The 26,056-nt window shown below is 34.9% G+C and overlaps 3 protein-coding genes across 11 annotated transcripts; 1 reads left to right on the forward strand and 2 right to left on the reverse strand.

The window, feature by feature from the left end:
- The first annotated feature begins 6,580 nt into the window (after positions 1-6,580).
- LOC132603449 (pentatricopeptide repeat-containing protein At1g74600, chloroplastic) lies at positions 6,581-12,182 on the forward strand. 3 transcript variants are annotated; one of them, XM_060316515.1, is made up of 2 exons: positions 6,581-10,371; positions 11,539-12,182. In XM_060316515.1, exons 1-2 carry the CDS (start codon positions 7,709-7,711, stop codon positions 11,543-11,545), a joined length of 2,670 nt encoding a protein of 889 aa, XP_060172498.1. In that variant the 5' UTR covers positions 6,581-7,708; the 3' UTR covers positions 11,546-12,182. The 3 variants fall into 3 exon arrangements, 1 of the variants encoding a protein (XP_060172498.1); XR_009568307.1 differs by having other exon boundaries at positions 6,583-11,437; XR_009568308.1 differs by having other exon boundaries at positions 6,583-10,471.
- Positions 12,183-12,377: 195 nt separating this feature from the next.
- Positions 12,378-15,167, reverse strand: LOC132603450 (uncharacterized). 2 transcript variants are annotated; one of them, XM_060316517.1, is made up of 2 exons: positions 12,869-15,167; positions 12,378-12,801 (listed from the first exon to the last, which is right to left on the reverse strand). In XM_060316517.1, exons 1-2 carry the CDS (start codon positions 13,409-13,411, stop codon positions 12,742-12,744), a joined length of 603 nt encoding a protein of 200 aa, XP_060172500.1. In that variant the 5' UTR covers positions 13,412-15,167; the 3' UTR covers positions 12,378-12,741. The 2 variants fall into 2 exon arrangements, with proteins under 2 accessions (XP_060172500.1, XP_060172499.1); XM_060316516.1 differs by having other exon boundaries at positions 12,869-15,163.
- A 2,320-nt stretch (positions 15,168-17,487) lies between these two features.
- On the reverse strand, positions 17,488-25,241 carry LOC132603452 (putative pentatricopeptide repeat-containing protein At1g74580). 6 transcript variants are annotated; one of them, XR_009568311.1, is made up of 4 exons: positions 22,528-25,241; positions 20,909-21,105; positions 20,339-20,441; positions 17,488-18,109 (listed from the first exon to the last, which is right to left on the reverse strand). XR_009568311.1 is itself a non-coding variant. In XM_060316519.1 (2 exons), the coding sequence occupies exons 1-2, from the start codon at positions 24,802-24,804 to the stop codon at positions 20,397-20,399; spliced, it is 2,322 nt and encodes a 773-aa protein (XP_060172502.1). In that variant the 5' UTR covers positions 24,805-25,241; the 3' UTR covers positions 17,488-20,396. The 6 variants fall into 6 exon arrangements, 2 of the variants coding, with proteins under 2 accessions (XP_060172502.1, XP_060172501.1); XR_009568310.1 differs by having other exon boundaries at positions 18,712-20,441; XR_009568312.1 differs by lacking the exon at positions 20,909-21,105.
- Between the last annotated feature and the right edge of the window lie 815 nt (positions 25,242-26,056).

The following is a 26,056-nucleotide window of genomic DNA, read 5'->3' on the forward strand; positions in this document are numbered from 1 at the left end:
TGGATAGTTGAGTTGAAAATGATAGCATGGTCTTTCGTCATTCATGTATGTTATGTGTCCTGTGTTGACGCGTTTCTTGAATCAGATAAGAGCATGTCATTAAATCTGCCATAGCTGGAATGTTTATCTTCTGTCATGAGATTAGCTTGGGGAATGCCAATGAACAAATGCTTCGGGTTCAAATTGATTGATTATTGTCTGTTGACATTTTGAATCTTAAGAACCGCGGACCTTGACCTAAATATTTCTGTATAAACTGTGTGACCTGTGATTTGAATCAGTTAATGAATGCTGGAAATGTCATGTTTTGGTTCAAAGATGCGTGTGCCAAGTATGGTTTGTGCTTTTTGTTGGAATATCCCATAACATGTTAGATATTGTGCTCCAAAACAATGCATTATGTTGATTGAAATTGGAATTCATATCACTGGGCTGAAAAGTCTGTTTCTTGAAGATGAAAGAGGCTTCATTTTTCTTCGTTTTAAAGCTAAGCTGGGTACAGTCTTGTCCTAAGCGTGAAGTTCGTTATTTGACATTGTTCTGAATCTTAGACTGCTGCATTGAAGTTTTCTTCATTGTTTGTTTGGGGAGCTGTAATGCGTTAATTATGGGCAGTCCCCTGTTTGAATTAAGAGTTAGTAGGATGTTAATGGATTGTTTACTTAGTAAATATTCTATAGAGTACTGGATTGTCGTTTCCTTGTCTTTGAACTGTCCCGTTGAAATATGTTTCAAGTACCAAAATCTGTTCTGGGAAAGCAAAAGGAATGGCTATGAATCCAGCTTGTTTTTCCTTTAAAGAAAAAATAAGGGAAAGGATTTTAACTTCGGACTTAGCATGATCACAACCTTTCAACTTCTCGACTCTGTATAAGCTATTCTTATCTTCTTCTCCCCTATTTGGTTTACTTAATATGTCATAAAGAAAAGATTCCATAGTTATCATGGTAATTACAGTTCAAAAGTCAGTCACCATTTCATACGCTTAAAAATGAAAAGGGAAAATGCTACTTCTACTTTCTTGTTCCCCTTTCTGTCATCATCTCATCCCTGTTTTGAAATACAAGGTTCAGTGAAGTCTTTTATTTGCTTGGTGTGTTATGCCGATGCTTGAATGAATTCCTTCCGGACCATAGAGTTCAGAAGTCCTTGCCTAATGTGAAATTTGCATAAGTGAGGTTTCATTAAGTGCATGAATTTTTGAAATAAAAAGGGGCTGAAAGGCCCAGTGACATATATGTGTACACTATCCGCCATTTTATCCGCGAATTATATATATACGTATATTAACTATACACAATGTATATATATAAATCACTTGTCTGTTGAGATTGCTCTATTATGATGTCTTGCTTTGTTTCGGCCACTTGCTTTTTTTTTCCTTTTTATATTTTATTTGAAGAACGCGCCTTATATATCTTCACGCTATTAATCCTTTTCCTTTCATTTTATGCATGACCATCACATACGAGTCCAAGGGACTCGTTCTTCTCCCGCATTCGGAGTTGGGCTAAAATCCCAACGAAATCTTTCCGAGTCATTCCCTATCAATCCTGTCCGCAGCAGAAAATAGAAAACAGAATTTATTGGGTCGAAGCCCAATAGCAGGCAGATCCGCAGCATTAAAAAAAACGTGGGCTGAGCCCACTCTCACCAACAGCAGCAGCAGCAGTCCTTCAAACGTGGGTTGAGCCCATTAAATTTTATTTCAGCCTCTATTTTGTTTTTAGGCATTTAATTTGTATTATTTGACTAACCCGTTACTTTGTTTTGTTTTCTTAATTTAGATGAACCTTAGTGAAGTTAGAGAGGTTTAGTCTTAGTAATGGGTAGTAAAATGGGTAGTAAACCAATAATTAATTCCATAGGTTTCATCCTTGTGTTATTTTACTTTAAAATTATTCATAATGCTTATAACATTCATCTTTCATTAGAATAATTGATTTTTTTTAAATAGCATATTTCGAGTTAAGGGAATCATATTTTATTCTTATTATCTTAGGAGTTTCAAACGTCACTAACACGCAAACACAAACTCAAGTATATTTTATAAATAACTCTTCAAGTTTGAATCAATCACGTATAATTTTAGCTAAGTAAATTATTATGTTTCTTTTAAATCTTATTTTAAGCAACATTCTTATGCTTCTTTAAAAACCTTAGCAACATTTCTTAGCCTTTTTTTAAAATTTAAAGCACCTTATTTAATCATAATTAATTAACCCAAGTTTGGCCGGATAATCGTAGTTAACGGATTCTAAAGGATGTCTAACCCCTTCCCTTTAGGATAATATAGAACCCTTACCTAGAATCACATTGGTTAAGCAGACTATTAACGGAGGTTTAGTTAGGTTTACCTTAGTTAATAAATTAGGTGTCCTAATTCACCGTTAAATTAATTAGGTGGCGACTCCTTAAAAATAAGCAAAATAGGAATCTCCAATATGTTGTACTCTAATTATAACCCGGTTTAAATGGGGTATAACAGTTTGTACTCCGTATCTAAAACTTTAGTATATTAGTGTTTACTACGAATACAAAGTCTGCACTTTTTTTTTGACATTATTTTTTTTTTAATATAGGGTTCACTTTTCTTTTTTGATATTGTTTGATTTTGTTAATATGGGGTCCACCTTTTTTTACAGTGAATTTGGAGATGGTGGGTTCCACTTTTTTTTTTTTTTTTTTTTTTTTAATATTGGTTGATGTTGTTTAGTATGAGGTCCACCCTTTATGAGGTGCACTCTTTTTTTTTTTGGACATTTTTAGTTTGTACTATTTTTATGCATATGATATATATACATATACTATGTTCAAAACACGATTAATATAACATTGTAGTTTGTGCTCCGTATCTAAAATTTTATTATATTAGTATTTGCTACTAATACAAAGCCAACACTTTTTTTTAACATTATATTTTTTTTTAATACGGGTTTCACTTTTTTTTTTTTTTGATATTGCTTGATTTTGATAATATAGGGTCCACTTTCTTTTCCCATGAGTTTGGAGATGGTGAGTTCCACTTTTTTTTCTTCCTTTTTTTGTATTGCTCGGTGTTATTTAGTATGGAGCCCATCCTTTTTTTTTAAGGGACAACGGACGACCAAGCATGGGTCTAAACCCATGTTTTATATAGTTTCTTCTTCTTTTTATGTTTTATTTTTTTATATTGCTTGGTGTTGTTTAGTATGGGGCCCACCCTTTTGGACACTATTAGTTTGCACTATTTTTATGCATATAATATATATATATATATATATATATATATATATATATATATATATATATATATATATATATATATATACTATGTTGAGAACACGATTGATATAACATTGTAATTTGTGCTCCGTATCTAAAATTTTATTATATTAGTGTTTGCTACGAATACAAAGTCTGCACTTTTTTTTGACATTGTTTATTTTTTTAATATGGGATTCACTTTTATATATATATATATATATATATATATATATATATATATATATATATTGCTTGATTTTGTCAATATGGGATACTATGTTCAAAACACAATTAATATAATATTATAGTTTGTGCTCCGTATTTAAAACTTTATTATATTAGTGTTTGCTACTTTGAAAATTACATGAATATTGTTTGATTTTTTAATACGGGGTGCACTTTTTTTTAGACATTATTAATTTGCACTATATATATATATATATATTAGAATTATGGGGCCCACAATATCTTTTTGCACTTTTTTTTTTGACATTGTTTGTTTTTTTAATATGGGATTCATTTTTTTATATATATTGTTTGATTTTGTCAATATGGGATACTATGTTCAAAACACGATTAATATAACATTGTAGTTTGTGCTCCGTATTTAAAACTTTATTATATTAGTGTTTGCTACGAATACGCACGTGACAATGAATCCATCATTATTGACTTAATGAGATACTTTGGAAATTACATGAATATTGTTTGATTTTTTAATATGGGGTGCATTTGTTTTTTGGACATTATTAATTTAAATTACATGAATATTGTTTGGTTTTTTAATATGTGGTGCATTTGTTTTGGACATTATTAATTTGCACTATTTTTTTAATATTAGTTGTTGTTTAATATATATGGGGCCCACAATTTTTTTTATTAAATTGGAACGGATATATATATATATATATATATATATATATATATATTAGAATTATGTGGCCCACAATTTTTTTTTATATTAGTTGGTGTTTAATATATATGGGGCTCACAATTTTTTTTATTAAATTGCAACGGACCCCACAATTCTTTTTTATTTTATGGGGCCCACAACGGACGACGAAAAAGGAGCCCAACCGGCTCTTCTATATAGTTAGAAATTTCACTTACTCCACTAATGGATTGATACGCATGTGGCAATGAATCCATCATTATTAATTTAATGAGATATTTTGGAAATTATATGAATATTGTTTGATTTTTTAATATGGGATGTATTTTTTTTTTTACATTATTTGTTTTTTTAATATGGGATTTACTTTTTTTTTTTATATTGCTTGATTTTGTTAATATGGAGTTCACTTTTTTTTTCCGTGAGTTTAGAGATGGCGGGTTCCACTTTTTCTTTTTTTTTTATATTGGTTGGTGTTTAGTATGGGGCCCATATTTTTTTTTTAAATGGACGGATAATAATTCTTTGAGAAGATTGTTGTTGGGCGTTGACCGTTGAGTTGAAGTGCATGATTTTTTTAGCATAACAGAGAAGCAGATTAAGGAACTCTATACACAGATAAACTATGTGTTGACAAATTGAAAGAGATGAAGTTGAAGTGATACTAAGCCAGATGGAAACACAAATTGGCACGTGGTTGTTCACTTTCAAGTTTCAACTTAAAAAGACCATTAACATAAGTAAGTACACCTGGCCATACACTAATACACCACGTATTATCCAGTTTACAGCTCACAGTGAAATGACCAAAATGCCCCTCAAGCATGAAGACGATCCAAGGGCTGAACCCGCTCTTCTATATAGTTACTAGATGACCTATGCCCGTGCTGCGCACGGGCCCAACACTTCGGATTATATGTATCTATGTGTATGTAGTTATCTTTGAATAGTGATTATATATATATATATATATATATATATATATTATGTTCAAAACACGATTAATATAACATTATAGTTTGTGCTTTGTATCTAAAATTTTATTATATTAATGTTTACTACGAATACAAAATCCGCAAATTTATTAATATTTTTTTAAAAGAAAAGAGTTGTTTAAAAGGAAACCATTTTCCTCTTTTTGAAATAAAATAATAGCAATATTTAAGCATCAGTTGATACTTTCAATTTTAATTTGATTAATTTAAAAGTGTAAAATAATTATTATTTTTTATCAAATTTGGATTTGGATAATTCTAATTCAAATTAATAAATTACCTTTACATGTTTAAAACGAAACAAAGAAGAAATTGATTTTCTATTTAAAAGAATGTAAATATTCTCGCTTTAGCTCATTTGACTTAATGAGATACTTTGGAAATTACATGAATATTGTTTGATTTTTTAATATGGAGTGCATCTTTTTTTGGACATTATTAATTTGCACTATTATTTTGCACACATATATATATACACACACTATGTTCAAAACAGGATTAATATAACATTGTAGTTTGTACTCCGTATCTAAAATTTTATTATATTAGTGTTTACTACGAATACAAAGTCTGCACTTTTTTTTGACATTATTTATTTTTTTAATATGGGGTTCATTTTTTTTTAATATTGCTTGATTTTATTAATATGGGGTTTACTTTTTTTTTATATTGCTTGATGTCGTTTAATATGGGGTCCACCCTTTAAGGGGTGCACTTTTTTTTTTAACATTATTAGTCTGTACTAATTTTATGCATATAATATATATACATATACTATGTTCAAAACACAATTAATATAATATTGTAGTTTGTGCTCAGTATCTAATATTTTATTATATTAGTGTTTGCTCCGAATACAAAGCCTGCACTTTTTTTTTTAACATTATATTTTTTTTAATAAGGGGTTCACTTTTTTTTATATTGCTTGATTTTGTTAATATGGAGTCCACCTTTTTTTTTCCCCGTGAGTTTGGAGATGGTGGGTTCCACTTAATTTACTTCCTTTTTTTTTTTTTTAATATTGGTTGGCATTTTTTTCTTTTATTTTTTAATATTGGTTGGTCTTTAATATGGGGACCACACTTTTTTTTAATGTTTAATTGGTTGGTATTTTATTTTATTTTTTAATATTGGTTGGTGTTTAATATGGGGATCACATTTTTTTTTTTAAATGCTTAACGGACGACGAAGCATGGGACCATTTTACTTGTCACGTTATTTTTTACACAATTTTTTAAGGAAACGTCAATTAAAATTAGAATTTCACTAATTTACCTTATTAATTATTTGATCTCCATTTAATATTATTTTTCCTTTTATGACATTAATCTCTTTTCACATTTATTAGAGTAAGGAAAAAAATGAAAAAGTAATTAAATTTTACCTTATTTTAATATATAAGTATTTTAAGTATGTTGTTATACAATAATTTCATTTGTTCTCACTAATAGGTTGATACGCATGTGGCAATAAATCCATCATTATTGATTTAATTGTTTGATTTTCTAAGCACTTTTATATTTTAAGTATGTTGCTGTACAATAATTTCATTTGCTCCCTCTAATGGGTTGATACGCATGTGGTAATGAATCCATCATTATGGATTTAATTTTTTGATTTTCTAAGCACCTTTTTTTTAACATTATTTGTTTTTTTAATATGGAATTCACTTTTTTTTTTAATATTGTTTGATTTTGTTAATATGGGATCCACTTTGTTTACCCCCCATGAGTTTGAATGTGGTGGGTTCTATTTTTTTTCCCATGAGTTTGCATGTGCCGGGTTCTACTTTTTTTTTTTAATATGAGTTTTTTTTTTGTATGTTGTTGTACAATAATTTCATTTACTCCTGCTAATAGGTTGATACGCATATGACAATAAATTCATCATTATTGATTTAATTGTTTGATTTTCTAAGCATTTTTTTTTAACATTGTTTGTTTTTTTAATATGGAATTCACTTTTTTTTTTTTAATATTGCTTGATTTTGTTAATATGAGATCCACTTTTTTTCCCCCATGAGTTTGAATGTGGTGGGTTCTCCTTAATGGTTGGTGTTTAATATGGGGCCCATAATTTTTTTTAATATGAGTTATTGATTATTGATTTAATTGTTTGTTTTTCTAAGCACTTTTTTTTTAACATTGTTTGTTTTTTTAATATGGGATTCACTTTTTTTTAATATTGCTTGATTTTGTTAATATGAGGTCCACTTTTTTTTCCCCATGAGTTTGAATGTGGTGGGTTCTACTTTTTTTTTTTTTTTTTTTTTATTACTGGTTGGTGTTTAATATGGGGTCCATAATTTTTTTTTAATATAAGTTATTGTTTAATATATATGGTCACAATTTTTTTTTTAATATGAGTTGTTGTTTTTTTTTTAATAATAAATAATATATGAGCCCACCATTTTTTTAATAATAAATAATATATGGGCCCACTATTTATTTAATATATATGAGTCCGGTTGGGCCCACAAATGTAAATAAAAATACTACGGCTACTATATATAAACCCGAAAATAAATAACCATTCACAGCAATCTCAGCATATTTCCCATGATCGAAGTTTACTAATGAACTCTATCAGTTACCATATCAGTTACCACCAACTAGACAACAAATTCTCAGTTTTTGGACGCAAATTGATTTCCTTCATTGCCTTTCTTGGTAGAGACCATCACCCTATTCAGTTCCTCAATGAATGCACCAAACCCACTAATAATATTCACTCAAAACCCGATATTTTCCATGCCCATCTCATAAAGATTCAGAATCTTGATTCCAATACACATGTTGCAAATTCTGTGCTTTATTCTTATTGTCAACATTCAAGAATGGACAATGCAGCCAAGGTGCTTGATGAAATGCTTAACCCAAATTCAGTTTCCTGGAATCTGATGATTTCTAGTTCTAATAAGGCGTTACGATACCAGGATGCTTGGAGGGTATTTTGTAGGATGCATATGTTGGGGTTCGAGATGAATATGTATACATATGGTAGTGTTCTTTCTGCCTGTGGTGCTTTAACATCTACATTGTGTGGTGAGCAGGTTTATGGACTTGTGATGAAAAACGGGTTTTTTTCGGATGGTTATGTGAGATGTGGGATGATAGAATTGTATTCAAGAAGTTGTAGGTTTAGTGATGGTTTGAGGGTGTTTTATGATTATTTGTGTGATAATGTGGTTTGTTGGAATGCTATTATATCAGGGGCGGTAAAGAATAGGGAGTATTGGGTTGCGTTGGATATTTTTAGTCGAATGTGGGGTGGGTTTTGGAAGCCTAATGAATTTACAATTCCAAGTGTATTGAATGCTTGTGTTTCACTGTTGGAACTTCGATTTGGGAAAATGGTTCATGGAGCGGCTATAAAATGTGGTCTGGAAACTGATGTTTTCGTGGGGACTTCTATTGTTGATTTGTATGCAAAATGTGGGGTTATGGATGAAGCATTTAGGGAACTCAGGCAGATGCCAGTTAGCAATGTTGTTTCTTGGACTGCCATGCTAAATGGTTTCGTGCAGAATGGCGATCCTCTTTTTGCCGTTCGAATATTTGGTGAAATGAGGAATAAAGGGGTAGAGATAAACAATTACACTGTCACTAGTGTGCTTACTGCCTGTGCTAATCCTACTATGGCAAAAGAAGCAATCCAAATCCATTCTTGGATTTTTAAGACTGGATTTTATCAGGATCCAGTTGTGCAAACGTCTTTTATCAATATGTACTCGAAGATAGGGGAAGTTGCCTTATCTGAACTAGTCTTTGCAGAGGCTGAAAATCTGCAGCACCTAAGTTTGTGGTCTAACATGATTTCTGTTCTTGCCCAGAATAGTGATTCTGACAAGGCAATTCATCTATTTCAGAGAATATTCCAAGAGGACTTGAAACCTGATAAGTTCTGTTGTTCTAGTGTCTTGGGAGTTGTAGACTGTCTAGATGTGGGTAGACAGATACATAGCTACACTCTTAAAACGGGGTTAATCTCTAATGTTAACGTGAGCAGCTCTCTGTTCACGATGTACTCAAAATGTGGTAGTATAGAGGAATCATATGTTATATTTGAGCTGATTGAGGATAAGGATAATGTCTCATGGGCATCAATGATTGCTGGTCTTGTAGAACACAGTTTTCCAGATAGAGCTGTTGAATTGTTCAGAGAGATGCCCGTGGAGGAAATCACTCCTGACGAAATGACTTTAACTGCTATCCTTAACGCATTTAGTTCTCTTCAGGCCTTGAAGTCTGGCAAAGAAATTCATGGTTTCATTCTTCGACACGGTGTTGGTGAGCTCCGCATTGCCAATGGTGCCATTGTGAATATGTATACAAAGTGCGGTGATCTAGTTTCGGCAAGAAGTTTCTTTGATAGGATACCCTTTAAAGATAAGTTTTCATGTTCTTCCATGGTAACTGGGTATGCTCAAAGGGGTTATGTGGAAGACACGCTTCAGCTGTTCAAGCAAATGCTGATGGATGATTTAGATAGTAGTTCCTTTACAATTTCTTCAGTTCTTGGGGTTCTTGCTCTTTCTAACAGATCTCGCATTGGCATCCAAGTGCATGCACATTGTATAAAAATGGGATCACAATCGGAAGCACCGACAGGAAGTTCACTGGTGATGATGTATTCAAAATGTGGAAGTATTGATGATTGCTGCAAAGCTTTTGAAGTGATCTTGGCACCCGATTTGGTTAGCTGGACTGCTATGATTGTAAGCTATGCTCAAAATGGAAAAAGGGGTGATGCTTTGCAAGTTTATGAGTTAATGAGGAATTCAGGAATCAAGCCTGATTCAGTGACTTTTGTTGGAGTTCTTTCTGCTTGTAGCCATGCTGGTTTGGTTGAAGAAGGGTATTTCTTTCTAACTTCAATGATGAAAGACTACGGAATTGAGCCTGGTTACCGTCATTATGCCTGCATGGTAGATCTTCTCGGTCGCTCTGGTAGATTAACTGAGGCTGAGAGGTTCATTAATGAGATGCCTATAAAACCTGATGCTTTGGTCTGGGCAACACTACTTGCTGCTTGTAAATTGCATGATGACGTTGAGTTTGGGAAGGTGGCAGCAAAAAAGATCATGGAGTTGGAGCCGAGTGAAGTTGGTGCATATATCTCATTGTCAAATATCTGGGCTAGTGCGGGCCAATGGGATGAAGTTTTGAAAATTAGAGGTTCAATGCGAGGAACTAGGATAGCAAAGGAGCCTGGCTGGAGTTCTTTGTGTAATACATTGTCAGTACAATAAAATCTTTGCACCTTGCTCTTTACTGCCACCAACACAAATAAAGTGGATGAAGACTTGTACGATGCATACCTTTAGCGATATAGCATCGTATGTACCAATCTTTTGACCTCTTTTACATGGCGACCCTACGTCGAGTTGGATAATTTACCTAAATTTTGGTCATAAGGTGTTGAACCTTTGTTTGCCTGTCATGGAAAGGTTTCCTTCCATCATATGCTGTACTTTAGGAGTTGAGGAAGACAAAAATGATAGACGCTTAAAATATGTGGAGTATTGTTACCTCCCATCAAACCTCCACTTTTTCTTACATTTTCATGTTTCAAATCATGCAAACTCCAGTTCAACCCAAAATGCCTATCTTACGGTGCAAGACAGGAAGGTTGCTGCAAAGAGTAGTTTGAGATTCATTTTATCATGGATACTTCATTTTCCATTCTGAACAAATACTGGAGTTCCTCTTTTTTTTCTTCTTTTTTTTTTTCTTTTTATTTATTTAACGGGGTTGGGTTTGAGGAGCTATGCCAGTCCAATCTTCAATTTCCTTATTTCTTCTGGAATCTACCTTCTTATTTCCCAACCTTGCCATTTTTCATACTATCTAATTGGAGGTCAGCCATGCAGCGGACTGTAATATACCTGTGCGTCTTGCTTCTTTTTCTTGTATCACAGATTAAACAAACCCCTGAAAGTATGCTTCTTATTTGTTTCCCTCGAGTATCCTTTTTTTTTTTTTTCAGTGGAGGAATCAATGTCCAATTAACTAATTATTAGGTAGGACTCCAATGAAAGTACAAATTCAGATGTTTAACTTACCCGTGTTTGAATACCAGGAAGATTAATCCAAGTCCTTGAAAATATTATGTTCTTGAATCACTGAGGTATAGCCCCTAGTAGTACCGGAAGAAAAAAGATTGATGGAATACACTGATCATTTGTATTGGGAGTGCATCCCTAGAGTTGGATTTAATGTTTTCCGAGGTTGATTTATTCAAATTTCTCATTTAGATTGAAGATACCATGTGAGCTCAAAAGCTTGCTGATCGGTGGCTAGAAGTACATATTTCTAACTATCTTTTGCCTCACATTTTGATGACTACTTGTGTCTAAGTTGATTTTATTCCCTCTATGTTTAATACTCACATGCTGTTGTGTAGGAGATGATCTTGCGAAAAAGAGAGATTTGGTGGTGAAAAACGGGCTTTGAAGTCTGATTAGAGGTCTGAGGCATATGCGGACATGGTTTTGAGCACATGAACTGATATGGAGCTAAAAAGGATCACTGATCACATACGGCTTAGAAGTCTGAGTAAAAGTCGAAGAAAAATGATGGGGATCAAGTACGAGGATCAACTACCAAGCATGCACAACGTCGGCCAAGAAAGCAAAAAATGTTGAAAAATTGGCCTGGTGCAGAGTGCACTCGGCGAGTCCAGCGGTGCAGCAAGCCACTTTGGGTCTGTCTGACAGAATTCAAGTCTCTGGAGATTTGGCTTAGCATGGCGTGCCAGGCAGCGCACTAAGCCATTTTTGGCCCTGTCCGGGTCCGTTTTGGTTTAGGAGATGTGTTTGAGTCCGGGAGTGTTTTCCCACATTAAAATATTAAATACATGTTGTACACAATTTTCAAATCATATTCTGGAGGTATTGAGGAGACAAGTCGTCTTAGAGAGGAGATCCATTGATGGCTAGAACGACGGCTAAAGTGTCATCGATCCTAAGCGTTCTTTTATCTCCTCTTTTATTATGTTAGTTCTTAGGGTTGTGGTGCTATATGATTGTTGTAGTTTGATACTCCCTCCGTTACAATTTATGCGATACAGTTTGACTAGACACGAAGTTTAAGAAGAAAGGAAATTTTTTGAAACTTGGGATCTAAAAAAAGTTGTAACAAGAGAGAAGGGCTCTTGTTCATTTGTGATGAAATGAAGAGCTCCGGTGAGCTCATCAATGGAGAAAGTAGAGAAAAGGGAAGGAGAGAAGAACAAAATAGAGGGAAAGCAAATATTTCTTTTAATTGATGATGAGCTTAATCCAGTACAAAAGTATATAATACCCAAATCTAGCTAATTCCCCAAAATACACGTGTCCTTTCCCATAACAGAAATAAGGATTAAATATGCAAAGAAACTAGAAATAGTACTAGGACTAAAGTGACAATAAGCAAAATACAATTTAAACCTAGAAGGACTAAACTTTTATTCTAGAAAACTTATAAATTAACTATCACAACTGATTTTGTGACAATCCACTCAAGGTTGACAATATGAAGTTTGAAATGGACGAGGCCAGTGACACTTTGCTGTAATGCTCCAGGAATCCTTCTTGACAATTATCGAGTGTTGCATAGCTTAGAAACCTCAAAAGGCTATGCAAGAATGCTGCAACTTTCCTTGAGAAGGAACCAGTTTCCTCATCACCTGCTTCAAGCCATTGTTCAGTAATTAACTCTAGGTTGTAGCTAAGTTCTGCGTTATAGTAAATTACCGGTGGTGCAAATGTTCCATAACTAGCTTTAGCACATGCAACTTCACCTTCCAGTAAGCACGCTTGAGTTGCACTTCCAGATTTCAACTTTAAGGAGGACACACTGAAGGAAGAAAGCAACAAGGGCAAGGCCAACAACATTTTCGGCCCAATGATCACAAGCTTCACTATCATTCGGACAACACAAAAGAGATAAATTCTTAGCAACCTGGCCACATGAATAGCCCCTGTTGGCTTCAACACTGCACCAAAGCAATTCCGAGTGAGATTTTTTATCACGACAGTAATACTCATTTCAACAATATTGACACTAGAAATTTCTTCTTCGACATCGGCCTCTAGTATTTCGAGCGACTCCAGATTACTCTTCCCTTTTGATTTTGAACATTCAAACAGCAAGTACGTGATGTCAACCATATCCACAAGCTCCTCTGACATCGAGAATGGTGTCGATCCAATAGTTTCTTTTAGCACAAACAAGTATACATCCAGGAGGAATACTTGAGATCCCAACTGCTGCAGTTCTAAATGGCTTCCTGTCATTTTGTGTCAAATGTTCCCAGTTCTCCGTATCACTTTCCATTTTAGATGATCTATTAGAAACTACATGTATAACCTTTTCTACTATAAGTTGCGTGATCTCAAGTTTGAAGTAGCTAATGGACACAAAAGATCCAAGATTAAAAACACTATTAGAAATTCAGTAGTCGACTGAATGCCAAGAGCATAGGAACAATCAATGAAGCTACTGGTGAACAAAGATTGATGCACTGAACACCAAATCATATCAAAAAACTTTCTCAATTCATCCCTAGATCCATCCATCACACCCTTTACATACATGTAGGCAAAACTGCACCAAACACCTGCATCTAGTTTTCCATCACTTCCCTCACCAACATTGATATCCACAGGCTTTGGCTCTTCAGCTACAACAATCTCATCCAAGGAGTGAGTGAAAACTTTGATACTCTTTTTCCCTTCCTGCTTGAACATTCCAGGTTTAGCTATCCTAGAAATCTCTTCCTTGAGTTTGCATTGGTATTCCTCAAAATTTTCAGCAGCCAATACCGGTATAACAACTGGAAAAATAGTTTCATCACTTGGAAGACATTTATCGAGCACCTGGCATCCACTGTGTTGCGGAGTTTTAGCATCGTCATCTTCAACTTTAGATGATGCCCCTCCATCCAACAGTGACTGCTTATCATTTTCCATTTCAGCTTTATCCTTTTTAGGACTTTTCCCGAACATTTGGACCTCATTAATTTCAGACTTATTCTCATGGCTATCTTCAATAGAGGCTCATCTCCTCCACTGTCATCCCATTGCAAATAAGTCACATTAATTCCATACATTTGGAGAATTTGGCAAGCATTTCATATTCGCTAGCGGACGTTTCGTGAGCTTCTACAACATTGTTTTCGAATGGCGTTCCATCATCAAAATTAGGGAAAATAGGACCCAGTGAATCTAGCAAGGAGGGAACATTAAGTTCGCTGGTGTAATTAACAGAGATAGCAGAATTTACCGTGTTCTCCGATTGTTCAGTTGTTAAACCCAGTCGCATTTTCTGAGTTTTTCTTTGAGAACTTATCAAACACCTTGTCTGCAGCCTCTGTGCTTTCAGTTCCCGTAAGTACACTTTCATCACAAGCATCTGAATACTCAGAACCTGACTTGCTAACTGAAGCCCATCCAGGTTCCTGCTGATTTTGAGCTCCCTTAGGTACTGAAGTGTAAGATCGAAGAGGTGATTCCTCATGTTTCATAGTGAGACCCATCTGGTCGATGATGATTTGTAGCCTCATGTTCATTTCCCGAGCCTCTTGTTACTGCGTGTTGGATTTATTTTGACTGCTTTCCAGCTTCTCGAACCATGTCGTCGTCATTGGATGCTCTTCTCTGTGTACAGGAGCAGTCGCAGCAGCATAGTCATACCCCAAGCCATATGAATTTGGACTGGAACTGGGATCTGCACTGTAAAATTGATGGGTGTAATAATGCTGATAAGCGTACTGCTGCTCGCCGCCCCATCCTTGTGCTTCATACAGACCACGCGATACATGGAAATGCCTATTTAGAGGCGGATCTAAAATTTAAAACTTATGGTTCCCAACTAGAATTACATACCGGTCGGTTCGGTTCGATTTTGTATGTTATGATTCTGTTTATCAATTATTGGTGTATAAATATGCTAAAGTGATAACATAACTAATAAGATATTCACTATTGGTCATCGGGTAATCGGTTAGAGGAGCTTAATAATTCAGTTATCGGTTTAACCGATAAGAAATGGCTTCTGGGGGCTAACAGTTTGGTTTAACTGATAACATAATGCTGAAATAACATTTTTATGGTTCAATTCATCGGTTAAACCAAAATTTGTGCACTTCTATTCCCAACGAACTCAAATTAATACAATATAATCAGATAAAGAAACAATGCTGATATTTAATAAATATTTAAAAAGTAAAAGCCACTCAAACATAATATATCATGACAATGGTTAGAAAAATTTAAGAGAAATTGTATTCCTATAAGAGAAAAAAAGAATGAGGAAGAAGAATGAAGGGCCTGGGAGTGGCTAGTGGCAAATGACAAAATGGAAGAACTGACGACATTTTTTAAGAACCTTAGTTTCTTATTTTCTATTTACATTTGGTTTTAAAATTAATTTGAAAAATTATGATTTGCGGAAAAATAATACCTTCAGCAAGTATAAATTGTTGTGGTTTCATTTTAGTTCGACTTATGTGGATTTTAGAAAGAAAAAGTGATACTACTATAAAATAAGGCCTCTGTGCCTGGTGTTTGGTTTAAAACAAAAAACAGAGTCAAAATTAAAAAAACGTGACCAAGGGGTATTGATCCCTGGTCTTAGAAGTGGGCTGAGACTTAGTTGGATTCCTTTTTTACCGTGGAACCAACAGATCTATTGTTGTGGGTTCCAAGCTGAAATATTCTTATACAGTTAAAGGCTTTCACACTATAAATTCAAGCTTCGGGTGAAAGTTATGGTTACTGGGAACCCCACTCGATAGTGTGGGTCTGCCCCTGTGGGTATTAGCCTGCTGAACTTCCATCGGAGTGAACAATTGCTCTATTCCTAACGATACGTTGAACTTGGTCGGGGAATTAGGGCTGAGAATCGTCGGCTCTGATACCATTTGTAACAAGAGAGAAGGGCTCTTGTTCATTTGTGACGAAATGAAGAGCTTCGGTGAGCTCATCAATGGAGAAAGTAGAGAAAAGGGAAGGAGAGAAGAACAAAATAGAGGGAAGGAGGGAAGGACAAAATAGAGGGAAAACAGATATTTCTTTTAATTGATGATGAGTTTAATTCAGTATAAAGGTATATAATACTCATATCTAGCTAATTCCCCAAAATACACGTGTCCTTTCCCATAACAGAAATAAGGACTAAATATGCAAAGAAACTAGAAATAGTACTTGGACTAAAGTGACAATAATCAAAATACAATTTAAACCTAGAACGACTAAACTTTTATTCTAGAAAATTTATAAATTAACTGTCACAGCTGATTTTGTGACACAAGCCATATATATTTGTGTGGTTGTAAATATATATTTGTGTGGTTGTAAATTATTTCATTAAGGGTAAGAGGATGTTTTAAGTTAAAATATTTTTAAATATAGAAATGTATTATATTTTTTTTGGCCAAACTAAAAAGAAAAATGTATCACATAAATTGGGATAGAGGAAATACTTTATTTAATCATACTCTCAAGTGTGTAGCTAATATAGAGGGACTATTTACGAATTTAGGATTGAACTCAGAAGAGGAAAGCATAGATTGCATATAAGATTGGATAGAGTTAAATCTTGAACCTAGCTAGGCATGGAGGATGGGTTCACGTTTAGGATAGGGATATATCTACTCGCCTTGCTTAGTCAGATACAAGAGTTATAAGTGCGTTCTAATTCTATAGGTATAGGCATTAGAGTAATTTGAATAGACGAATAGGGACTCGGGAGAGCCTATGAGCAATATCAACCTTGTGAGTTGTGACTAGTAATCAAATAAATTAATTAGTCAATACCTCAACATGATTGTTAGCTACCATAACCCTAGGACCTTGCATCTCCTTGTTTCTCTACTTGTTTAATTTACACAAGTATTAGTTAATTATATTCACTTTTTGGAATCACTTAAATAGATAAGCCGTATTAATTTGATTTAATAAATAGTTAATCGCATGTTCTTGTTGAAAGTATACTTTACTTATGATTTAATTACTTGGCGACCACATATACTTGTGTGTGGTGGAAGCGACCGCTTGCAAGCATGTATTGATGATATAAAATAGAACCTACATATTTTTATTTTTGCATGGGTGCTTTCCAGCACATTCATGGAAAGCCTATTTCCCAAGCACTTCTTTCTCGTTGCAAAATGATCAAACCAACATAAGGAGATTTAGATTGTGGTTCAGAATAATTTCAATTCTTATGATCTATAATTAGATATTTTAATGGCTTTATGACTTCATAATTACTTTTTAGTACTGAAGGTAACAAATTTCAAGTAATGAGTGACCACGTACATCGTTAAAAAAACTATTGTTAGACTAACCATATAACTATCATGTGTTCATTAGATCATAAGTTTGCCGTTTTGTCAATCATTGCTAGACATAGATTGATTTATCAAAACTTTATCTACAACTCCAACAAAATAGTATTCATGCGACAAAAAACCCGAACAAACCAACAAAATCGAACCTACCAACCCGATATAATTGGTTTGGTTTGGCTTTATTAAAAACTGAACCAAACCAAGTCATGTACACCGATAGTCATTAATACATTAGCTTCGCTGAAAATTCTTCACAACTTGCACTTGTTAAGCTGCTAAAAACTGGCTCTGCTATTGGTCATCACACACTGCATGCATGCTCAATCCTTGAATTTTTCGACCTACCAGAGGAAAGTAAACTCTCCAACTCAAATAGCTAGCCAAGAACAAAATAACTCTTCTTTCGCTCCAATGTTCTACATAACAAGAGGCGCATCACAAAGGACAAATACTGCGGTAACAATCTTGCAGCTACGGCCAAGTCTTCACCAAAATCAAATGGCTCCAGTCTCACCACACCAGCTGCAAGCTAGTAGCATCGTAGCCATCATAAATCACAACCAGCAAGACTGAGAGTACCTCCTATAGACCAATCGGATCTGGCTCTTCCTCTTTATCAAGCAAAGTGAATTCTCTTCATCTTGGCATGCCATATTTATTTATAAAGGATCATACGAAATCCAAATCATTAATACATTGATGGTGATATAGCAAGACGAGAACCAAAGCCAAATCATTAATATATAACTGTGATCATTGTTAAACAAGCAAAATTTGCAACCAAACTACACCAAAAACACCTTATGAAGAGAAACTAATTTGCGAAGGATAAAGAGAAGTGGCGGTTAATTTATAGCTTAACGAGATTTGGTTCATGCTTGTTACGTGACACCGACTTTTAGACTATCTTACAGAGCTAGAACTATGTATATCTACATTAATAGTCATTTTTAGTAAAGATACTATATATGTTTTAAAGGAATTTAGACAGCCCCTTATAGCTTGAAGTACACATGTTTACAGTTTGTCTTTTTGGAGTTATGTTAATATTTTACGTCAGTCATGACAGGAACAGATTCTATCAGTTCCCTACGCTATTAAACAGTGGACTATAACTGCTGCACTTCTGTATGCACACAGTACTTGATGAATAGTTGATATTCACTTATCAAAAACCAATAAAATAATATTTCGACAAGAAAATGACATTTATGAAATACCAAATAGCTGATTAGAGCTCACCATTTTCAACTGTCAAATTTCTGTTTGATAGATCAACAAAGGATGGTCCTTTTAGCCTCTCTTAAGCAACGAGCCAAGTTATTTTGCTCTGCACAATGGAATCTACGCAATGCACCACCTTGAAAATTCACAACCTATTTAAATGGGCCACGAACAGACTTTCTGGTGGTATTTCTTCTTGGAATAACTAGAATTGTCAACAGCAGTTTATCCTATGGAGGAGGCATCAAATATTTAACTGGCTCTTTGCTCACTCATCCCAAAAAGGAGATTTATGCCTTGCCTCAGAGAGAGTAAAGAGCACAACATCTGTTGAGGGGTAAAAGATTTCACTGCATCTAAGATTCCAATCTCGATATTCAGATTTACTTCTACCATCGACGCCACATGAATTTCAGTCATGGCGCAATTTACTCTCACCAATTTTCTCACACATGCCCCATTAAAAACAAAATCAAATTCAAACCTCAACAGCAAAAAACAAAGGGAAACAAAACAAGAAAGAATCCTAAGATCTACCACTAGAAACAAACTTAGGTTCGAAAAAGCTAGATTAAAGTAAACCAAAAAAAAAAAAAAAACAAATAATTCAGAGAAAACAAAGGAATAAAGAAGCCGGCCTTATAAACGAATCAAAAAGAGGAGGAATGAAGTCGGGAGAAAAAATAAACCAAAGGAAGAATTTCTATTGTCGAGCATGGCTTTGAGGAAGCTGGAGAGAATGGTAGGACTTGGCAGCACCACGGCTTCAAATACTGGCTTTCCAAAACTGAGTTTTTTTTTTAAAAAAAAAGGTTCCCAAGGGCCAACGGCGGGCGATTCGAAACTCAGGTGGATAATGGACCCACTCCTCTACACTTCTCCACTTAAATTCCAAGCTTTTGTCTGTGGTAGGGTTCAAACTCGTGATACGCGCTTAACTCATACATCACGTGTTGCACTCTTGCCACTAAACCAAATCCCTGGGGGCTTTCCAAAAACCGAGTTTTTCACTTTCACATTTAGGTTTCAGAGACCATATGAGCTAAAAGAGTATACCAAAAGCCTGTTAATTTTTACCACATTTTTTATTTTCAAAATACTGAACTTCAACCGCCCCACCTGGCGCCGCCTAAGAACTCACTTGCCCACCCCGTTCTTGTTTACTTAGCCCTGGCCCATGTCATTGCCACTCCTAGCACTAAAGCTTTTAACCTATATTTATTTTGCACGGGTACTTTCTAGCACAAACTTGAAAATTAGTCTACTAAAACACTTGTTTCTTTTTTTCTTTAAGAAAGTACTGAAATACTTGTTTCTCAAACTTGTAAAAAGGTTAAACAGGCTTTCTAGGAAACCACTGTAGATGACGACGAAAAATGAGACACTCATTGCTTACATAACTAGATACCTGAAAAAGAAAAAAGTATCTCTAGCTGGGGAACACATAACAACAGCACAACACGTGGGATGGCCAAGAAATTAACTATAGTAAATTCAAAAATGGTAATCAGTATAGGGATCAGGTATCTTTTTCCACCTTTCTTTTATGAACATCTGTGCTTAGGTCGTTAGCTGTATAATCTCTACAAAAGCATCCCCCAACTCCCTGCTAAGACCTCTGTAAAAATCATCAACAACAACATACCTAGTGTAATCCCACAAAGTGGGGTCTGGGGAGGATAGAGTGTACGCAGACCTTACCCCTACCTAGGAGGTAGAGAAGCTGTTTCCGGTAGCCCCTCGGCTCTCTGTAAAAGTCATCAACAAGGGAAAATCATGAGCCACATCAGGAAACAAAAACTATTGGGCAGACAGACCAGAAAATGCTTTTTACTTTCATCATTTCCTCAATATGTGTATGATATATTCGTTACAACCCCCGGGGGTGGAGGAGGGACATGCATAACATTTCAGTAAGAAACCCCTGAAAGGGATATAGAACACTCATCATGAGATTCTCTACAACATCTAATTATTGAAATTAATTTGATATTGTTCTAAAATCTTCAATCTTCTTTACATTATCTGATTATAGATAAAAAGAGTGTAACATTTTTATGAAATTTTAGTCCAATTTCCAACAAATCTATATAAGAAGCCGGGCTTGGAATCCCCCTTTTATCAGCTTACATTTGAGAACAGAAGGTTCTTTTTAGCTGAGTTTCACATTATTATTTTGGATGCTGAAGAAGAAAGAAAAATGCTGTTACATTACCTGATCCTAGGAGTACAGAGAGGTGTATCCAGGAGACATCACTCGGAGAGACTTGGGAAACATCATTGGATTATTAAGCATTGAATCAACTTGATTGAGTTAGCCAAGAAGCATTGCGATTAAACCCACCCTCTCTTTACATGTCCAATGTTCTCAGCTACTGTCACTGATTTATGCCACTGGGTTTGCACCAATGTCTGTTTCATGACACTACAGCTATATCACTCTTGTAACATGACTTTGAAACAGCAAAGCTTCAATCATGCTTCTAATTATTTCCCTTCTCACAAATCGTGGCTTAATAGTTTTGATTTCCATCAATGCTCAAGTGACGAAGGTAGAATGTCTCGATGAACAAGACATTGATGCAAGTTTTCTCTGTGTAAAGAAGAAAGAAGCAAACAAAATTAAGACAATATGTGTTCTAGACTTTTGAACTATGGGCAAGCTCTCCTGTCACTGCAAGTAGCATCTCAATGTGAGAAGTTCGTTTACACGTCAAACTTATAGTTAATTTAGCTTTCACTGATCTTCTGAATAAAACGAAATTTTAATCCAGTAGATTAGAGTTTCATTTATCCGTGCACTTTTTCTTTCAGGTGACCCATCAGAACGTTGGTGAGTGCAATTGATCTTGTTTCTCTGGGACAGAACTTGAACACAACCTGTGTTCCCATTTTTCTTCCCTTTGAGCATTCTTACTTTGCCTTTGTAATTAAAAAATGTAAAATGTCACCTATTTGCAAAATGCATGTGCACGACTGCAAGTGTCATTCTTTCTCATACATTTGCAGCCCAGAGTATTAACTCAATTTTCCATTTTTCCTCCCTCAAGCCATATATTAGGGAAAAGTAATTTTCATTCATTTTAATCCTCCATCTTCCAATCACTGTTGAGTGCAAAATACACTAGGTGGTTTTTTGAAAATCTTCCGGAAAAGTTTCTGAAGGTTTTCTGGAAGAACTTAAGTAGATTAAACTCGAGGTTTTCTAGAAGAACTTAAGTAGACTAAAATGTGTTTAGATAGCTATATTTTTGTAAGTAATTTTGTGACTTTACCGGAAAAGAATCTAGAAAAGTGTCTCAGAGAAGATTTTATCCAAATAATTTTTTAAATACAATTTTCAGTTGAAATCTGTCAAACACTCAATCATTTCACTTGCCAGATTATCTCCAAAATAGTTTATTCCCTTCTATTTTTGATGTATTCAACTTTCAACAATAACAACCATTTGATCAGGCCTTTGAAAACAAATGTGTCACCTTTTTCTTCCTGAAATAACAAACAGAATTCACTAACATTTTGACCACAAAAGGAAAAAGGAAACAGTTAGATAATCGAAAGAATTTTCGTTTACTAAACAGCTAGGAATCTTACCCAATAAGCACCTTAACCTGTAGAATTTTTACTTATAACACACTCCATTTACCAGTTAGCCGTTACCAATATATTACTTATTGCATAGCTAGTTGAATTACTTTACTTATTCCACCTTGGCCTAAATACTTGTACATTATTAATACAGATATTTGCATCCAGGCAATAGCCTTTTGAGTCTGCCAGTGTTATGTGTACTCCAGTATTTGAGAAAAAAGTAATTCATTAAATAGGACGAACCTTCATTGATAATTTCTTCAAAATTTTCTTGTCTCTTATCCCATCGTATAAAAGTTCATAGGCACAATAGGTTATATGATTCTTCTTCAGCAAGTCTTCCACAACACTCTTAGGAGCCGCCACATCCTTTTTATCTGCTTCAAAAATGGTGTGGACCACATCAGGAACAACACCCTTCTGCACCATGAGATGAATGGTACCAACTGCTTCGAGCAACCTGTTCTTCACGCATAGGCAATTGATCACTCGCCCCACTGTTTCTTTTGATGGAAGAAATTCTCTTGTCATGTTCTCAAGCAAAAACTTGTACCCAGATTCAGTGTTGTCTACCTTGCAGAAACCATCTATCATACAACGGTATGTGTAGTTGTCAGGAGGACAACCGCATTCATTCATCTCAAGAAATAGCTTCTCTGCCATGTCCATTTTCAGCTTTTTAGCAAATGCACTAATCAATATATTGTATGTTGCAGTAGTATGAGAACATTTATATTGCCATTTCATTCTTCTGAATAGCTCATAGGCTCCATCCAAATCCTCATTCTCACAAAACCCATTTATCAGAGTGCCAAAAGTTACTGTATCAGGAATAAGACCCTTGCTTTGAATATCATCAAGTAAGTCTAAAGCTTTCACAAACTTTCTAGATTTACAGAGGCTCTCAATGAGTATATTATATGTGATTATATTTGGAACACACCCTTTTTCCACCATGACTTTGAAAGTTTCCATCACATCATCAGAAGTTTTAAGCTTGCAAAGTCCATCCAACATTGTGTTATAGGTTATCACATCTGGAACAACATCGTGATCCCACATTGTATTTAGAATCTCAATTGCATCAGCCAATTTTGACTGCTTGCAATAACCATCAATCAAGGTGTTGAAGGTAAAAATATCAGGAAGGATCCCTTGGGCCACGGCCTCGTTGAGGATATAACTAGCATCAAATACACAGCCCATCTTGCACAACCCATTGATGACCAGATTATAAGTCCATGTATTAGGCCAACAACCTTTCTCAGGCATTTCACTCATCAATTTCAACGCTTCTAAGATAAGTCCCTGCTGACACATTCCCTTAATCAAGGTATTATAGAGGATTACAATAGACTTCATACCTTTACCTGTGGCTTCATTAAATAAACTCTTGGCTCTGTTGAAATCACCATCCTGGCATAATCCATTAATAAGGGAGCAGAAAGTAAACTCATCAGGAACAAAACCTTTAAAAACTGCATTATTAAGGATTACGTCCGCTTTCTGTATCATACCCAATTTGCAATATGCGCCAATGATAGTGTTATAGGTAAACGCATCAGGCTCGAACCCGCGGTTCACCATTTTATGCAAGTAAGACTCAGCTTCATCAACCTTTGAGTGCTTGCATAAACCACATATAAGAGTGTTATAAGTTACTACATCAGCATTTAAACCTTCTTTCGTCAAAGCTTCTAACATCCTAGCAGCTTCATTTAGTTGCCCCTTTTGGGAAAGACCTTGTATTAAGAGATTACATGTAAACAGATTCGGAAACACCCCTCTTTTCAGAATCTTATTAAGAAGCCTTTCACTTTCTTGGATGTCCCCTTTCTTACAAAGTGTACATATAAGCTTATTAAACGTAGTAACATCAGGAGTTATTCCGAGCCTAAGCATCTCATCAAACAATTCACAAGCCTCAACTCGACAATTCACTTCATAAAATCCACCAATTACCGTACAGCACGCCACTGCATTAAACTCACATCCTTGATCAAGCATGTTATTCAAAAGCCTTAAAGCAACATGAGGCCGATTTGTCCTACAAAACGACTTTATCCTAATAGTAAACGTATACACATCAGGAGAAATACCCTTCTCAAGCATCTTCATATAAACTTTATGGGCTTGTTTAAAATAACCATGTTGAACCAATATATTCATGATTGTGTTATACGAATGAACAGACGGCTCGCAACTGAAAAAGTCCATCTTTTCAAACACATCAACAGCTTCTTGAACTTTGCCTTTCTTTCCATAACCTCTAATAGCAGTGATGTAAATCCCTTCTAACAACTTATTATCAATTCTCTTTCTAGCTTCTTCAATAACACCTTCCATTGCCTTAAACTCTCCATAAAAACCAAGCTTATCAACCATACATTTGTAGGTAAACAAATTATGGGTAAAACCATCTTCTTTTTTCACGGAATTGAATATTTCTAATGCCCTTAAGGGGTTCTTTTGACATTTTAATACAGCAGCCACATGTTTAGGAAGCACAACAACACTCATTTGCTTAGTACCAAATCAATTCAGGTTTATGAGTAACTCACTCAATGAATATTACCATGAAAACCAATTTCAACTCTTTTAGAACTTCTTTTCAGTCATTTCAAGAATCTGAAAATCTACATAAAGGGAAAGGACAAATAAGGCAAGAGAGTAAATATGCATATGGGGGGAATAAGTTTACCTGAATTATTGGAAGATTTGTATTGAAAGTGACTTTTTTTGAGGGGAAAAAATGGTGTTAAAGGCGTTAAAGTGAGTGGGTTTAGTTTGTCGACTCAGAGAGAAAGGCAGCCGGCAAAGATGTTTTTAAGCGAGCGGCATTCAGAATCAGATATGTCTTCAACAGTGTGAAGAACCGAACTATTTTTGGTAATTTTTATATAATAAATAGAAAAGGAAATAACAGAAAGACAATAAGAATTTTCATTCATCAGAAGCCTCCCTTGATTCGTTACAATGCAGTATATAAAAGAATAATGTTGTTAATCTTAAACTACGCCGAATCACCAGGCCACACGTGTCATGGGCTTTAGGTAAATAAAAGACTTAATAAAAGGAATCTTTATCTGGGCCCATAACTCAGCGACCCATCTAGTGACCCGAAAGTCTAACCTTAAAATTGAAATACCCAATTAAATTGGACACATAAAAATACTATCTTTACTACTTCTTCTTCGTTACAATTCCATCCCCTTTAAAATCCCCTTCTCTCTTCAAGCATCGAAATTGGGAAATTGGGACTTGATGACTGAATAATCCTCCCATGTTGCTTCGTAAGGTGAAAGATTTGCCCATTGAATGAGGATCTGCGTTGAAACTTTGTTTCCCTTTTTTACCATGCGACGATCAAGAATGGTCATCGGTTCAGTTAAGATCTGTCCGTCGTTGGTGCAGTAAGGTGGATCCTTTGAAGGAAATACTTTCTCATCGATCTTCTTCTTCTTCAATAAGGACACGTGAAACACTGGATGGATTTTTGATCCATGAGGAAGACGAAGTTCGTATGCGACTGGCCCAATCCTGTGAATTACTTCATATGGCCGAAAGAATCTCGTGGACAACTTGATATTCTTCCACACCACCACTGATGTCTGCCGATATGGTTGTAATTTCAAAAATACCTAATCTCCTACTTCGAATTTCCTTTTAGTTCTTTTACCATCAGCATAATGTTTCATACGACTTTGAGCTTTTATGAGGTTGTCTTGTAACACCTTACTCATCAGTTGTCGTTCTCTCAGGATTTGATCAA

This window comes from Lycium barbarum, chromosome 7, assembly GCF_019175385.1.
Source record: "Lycium barbarum isolate Lr01 chromosome 7, ASM1917538v2, whole genome shotgun sequence".
Classification (NCBI taxonomy): domain Eukaryota; kingdom Viridiplantae; phylum Streptophyta; class Magnoliopsida; order Solanales; family Solanaceae; genus Lycium; species Lycium barbarum.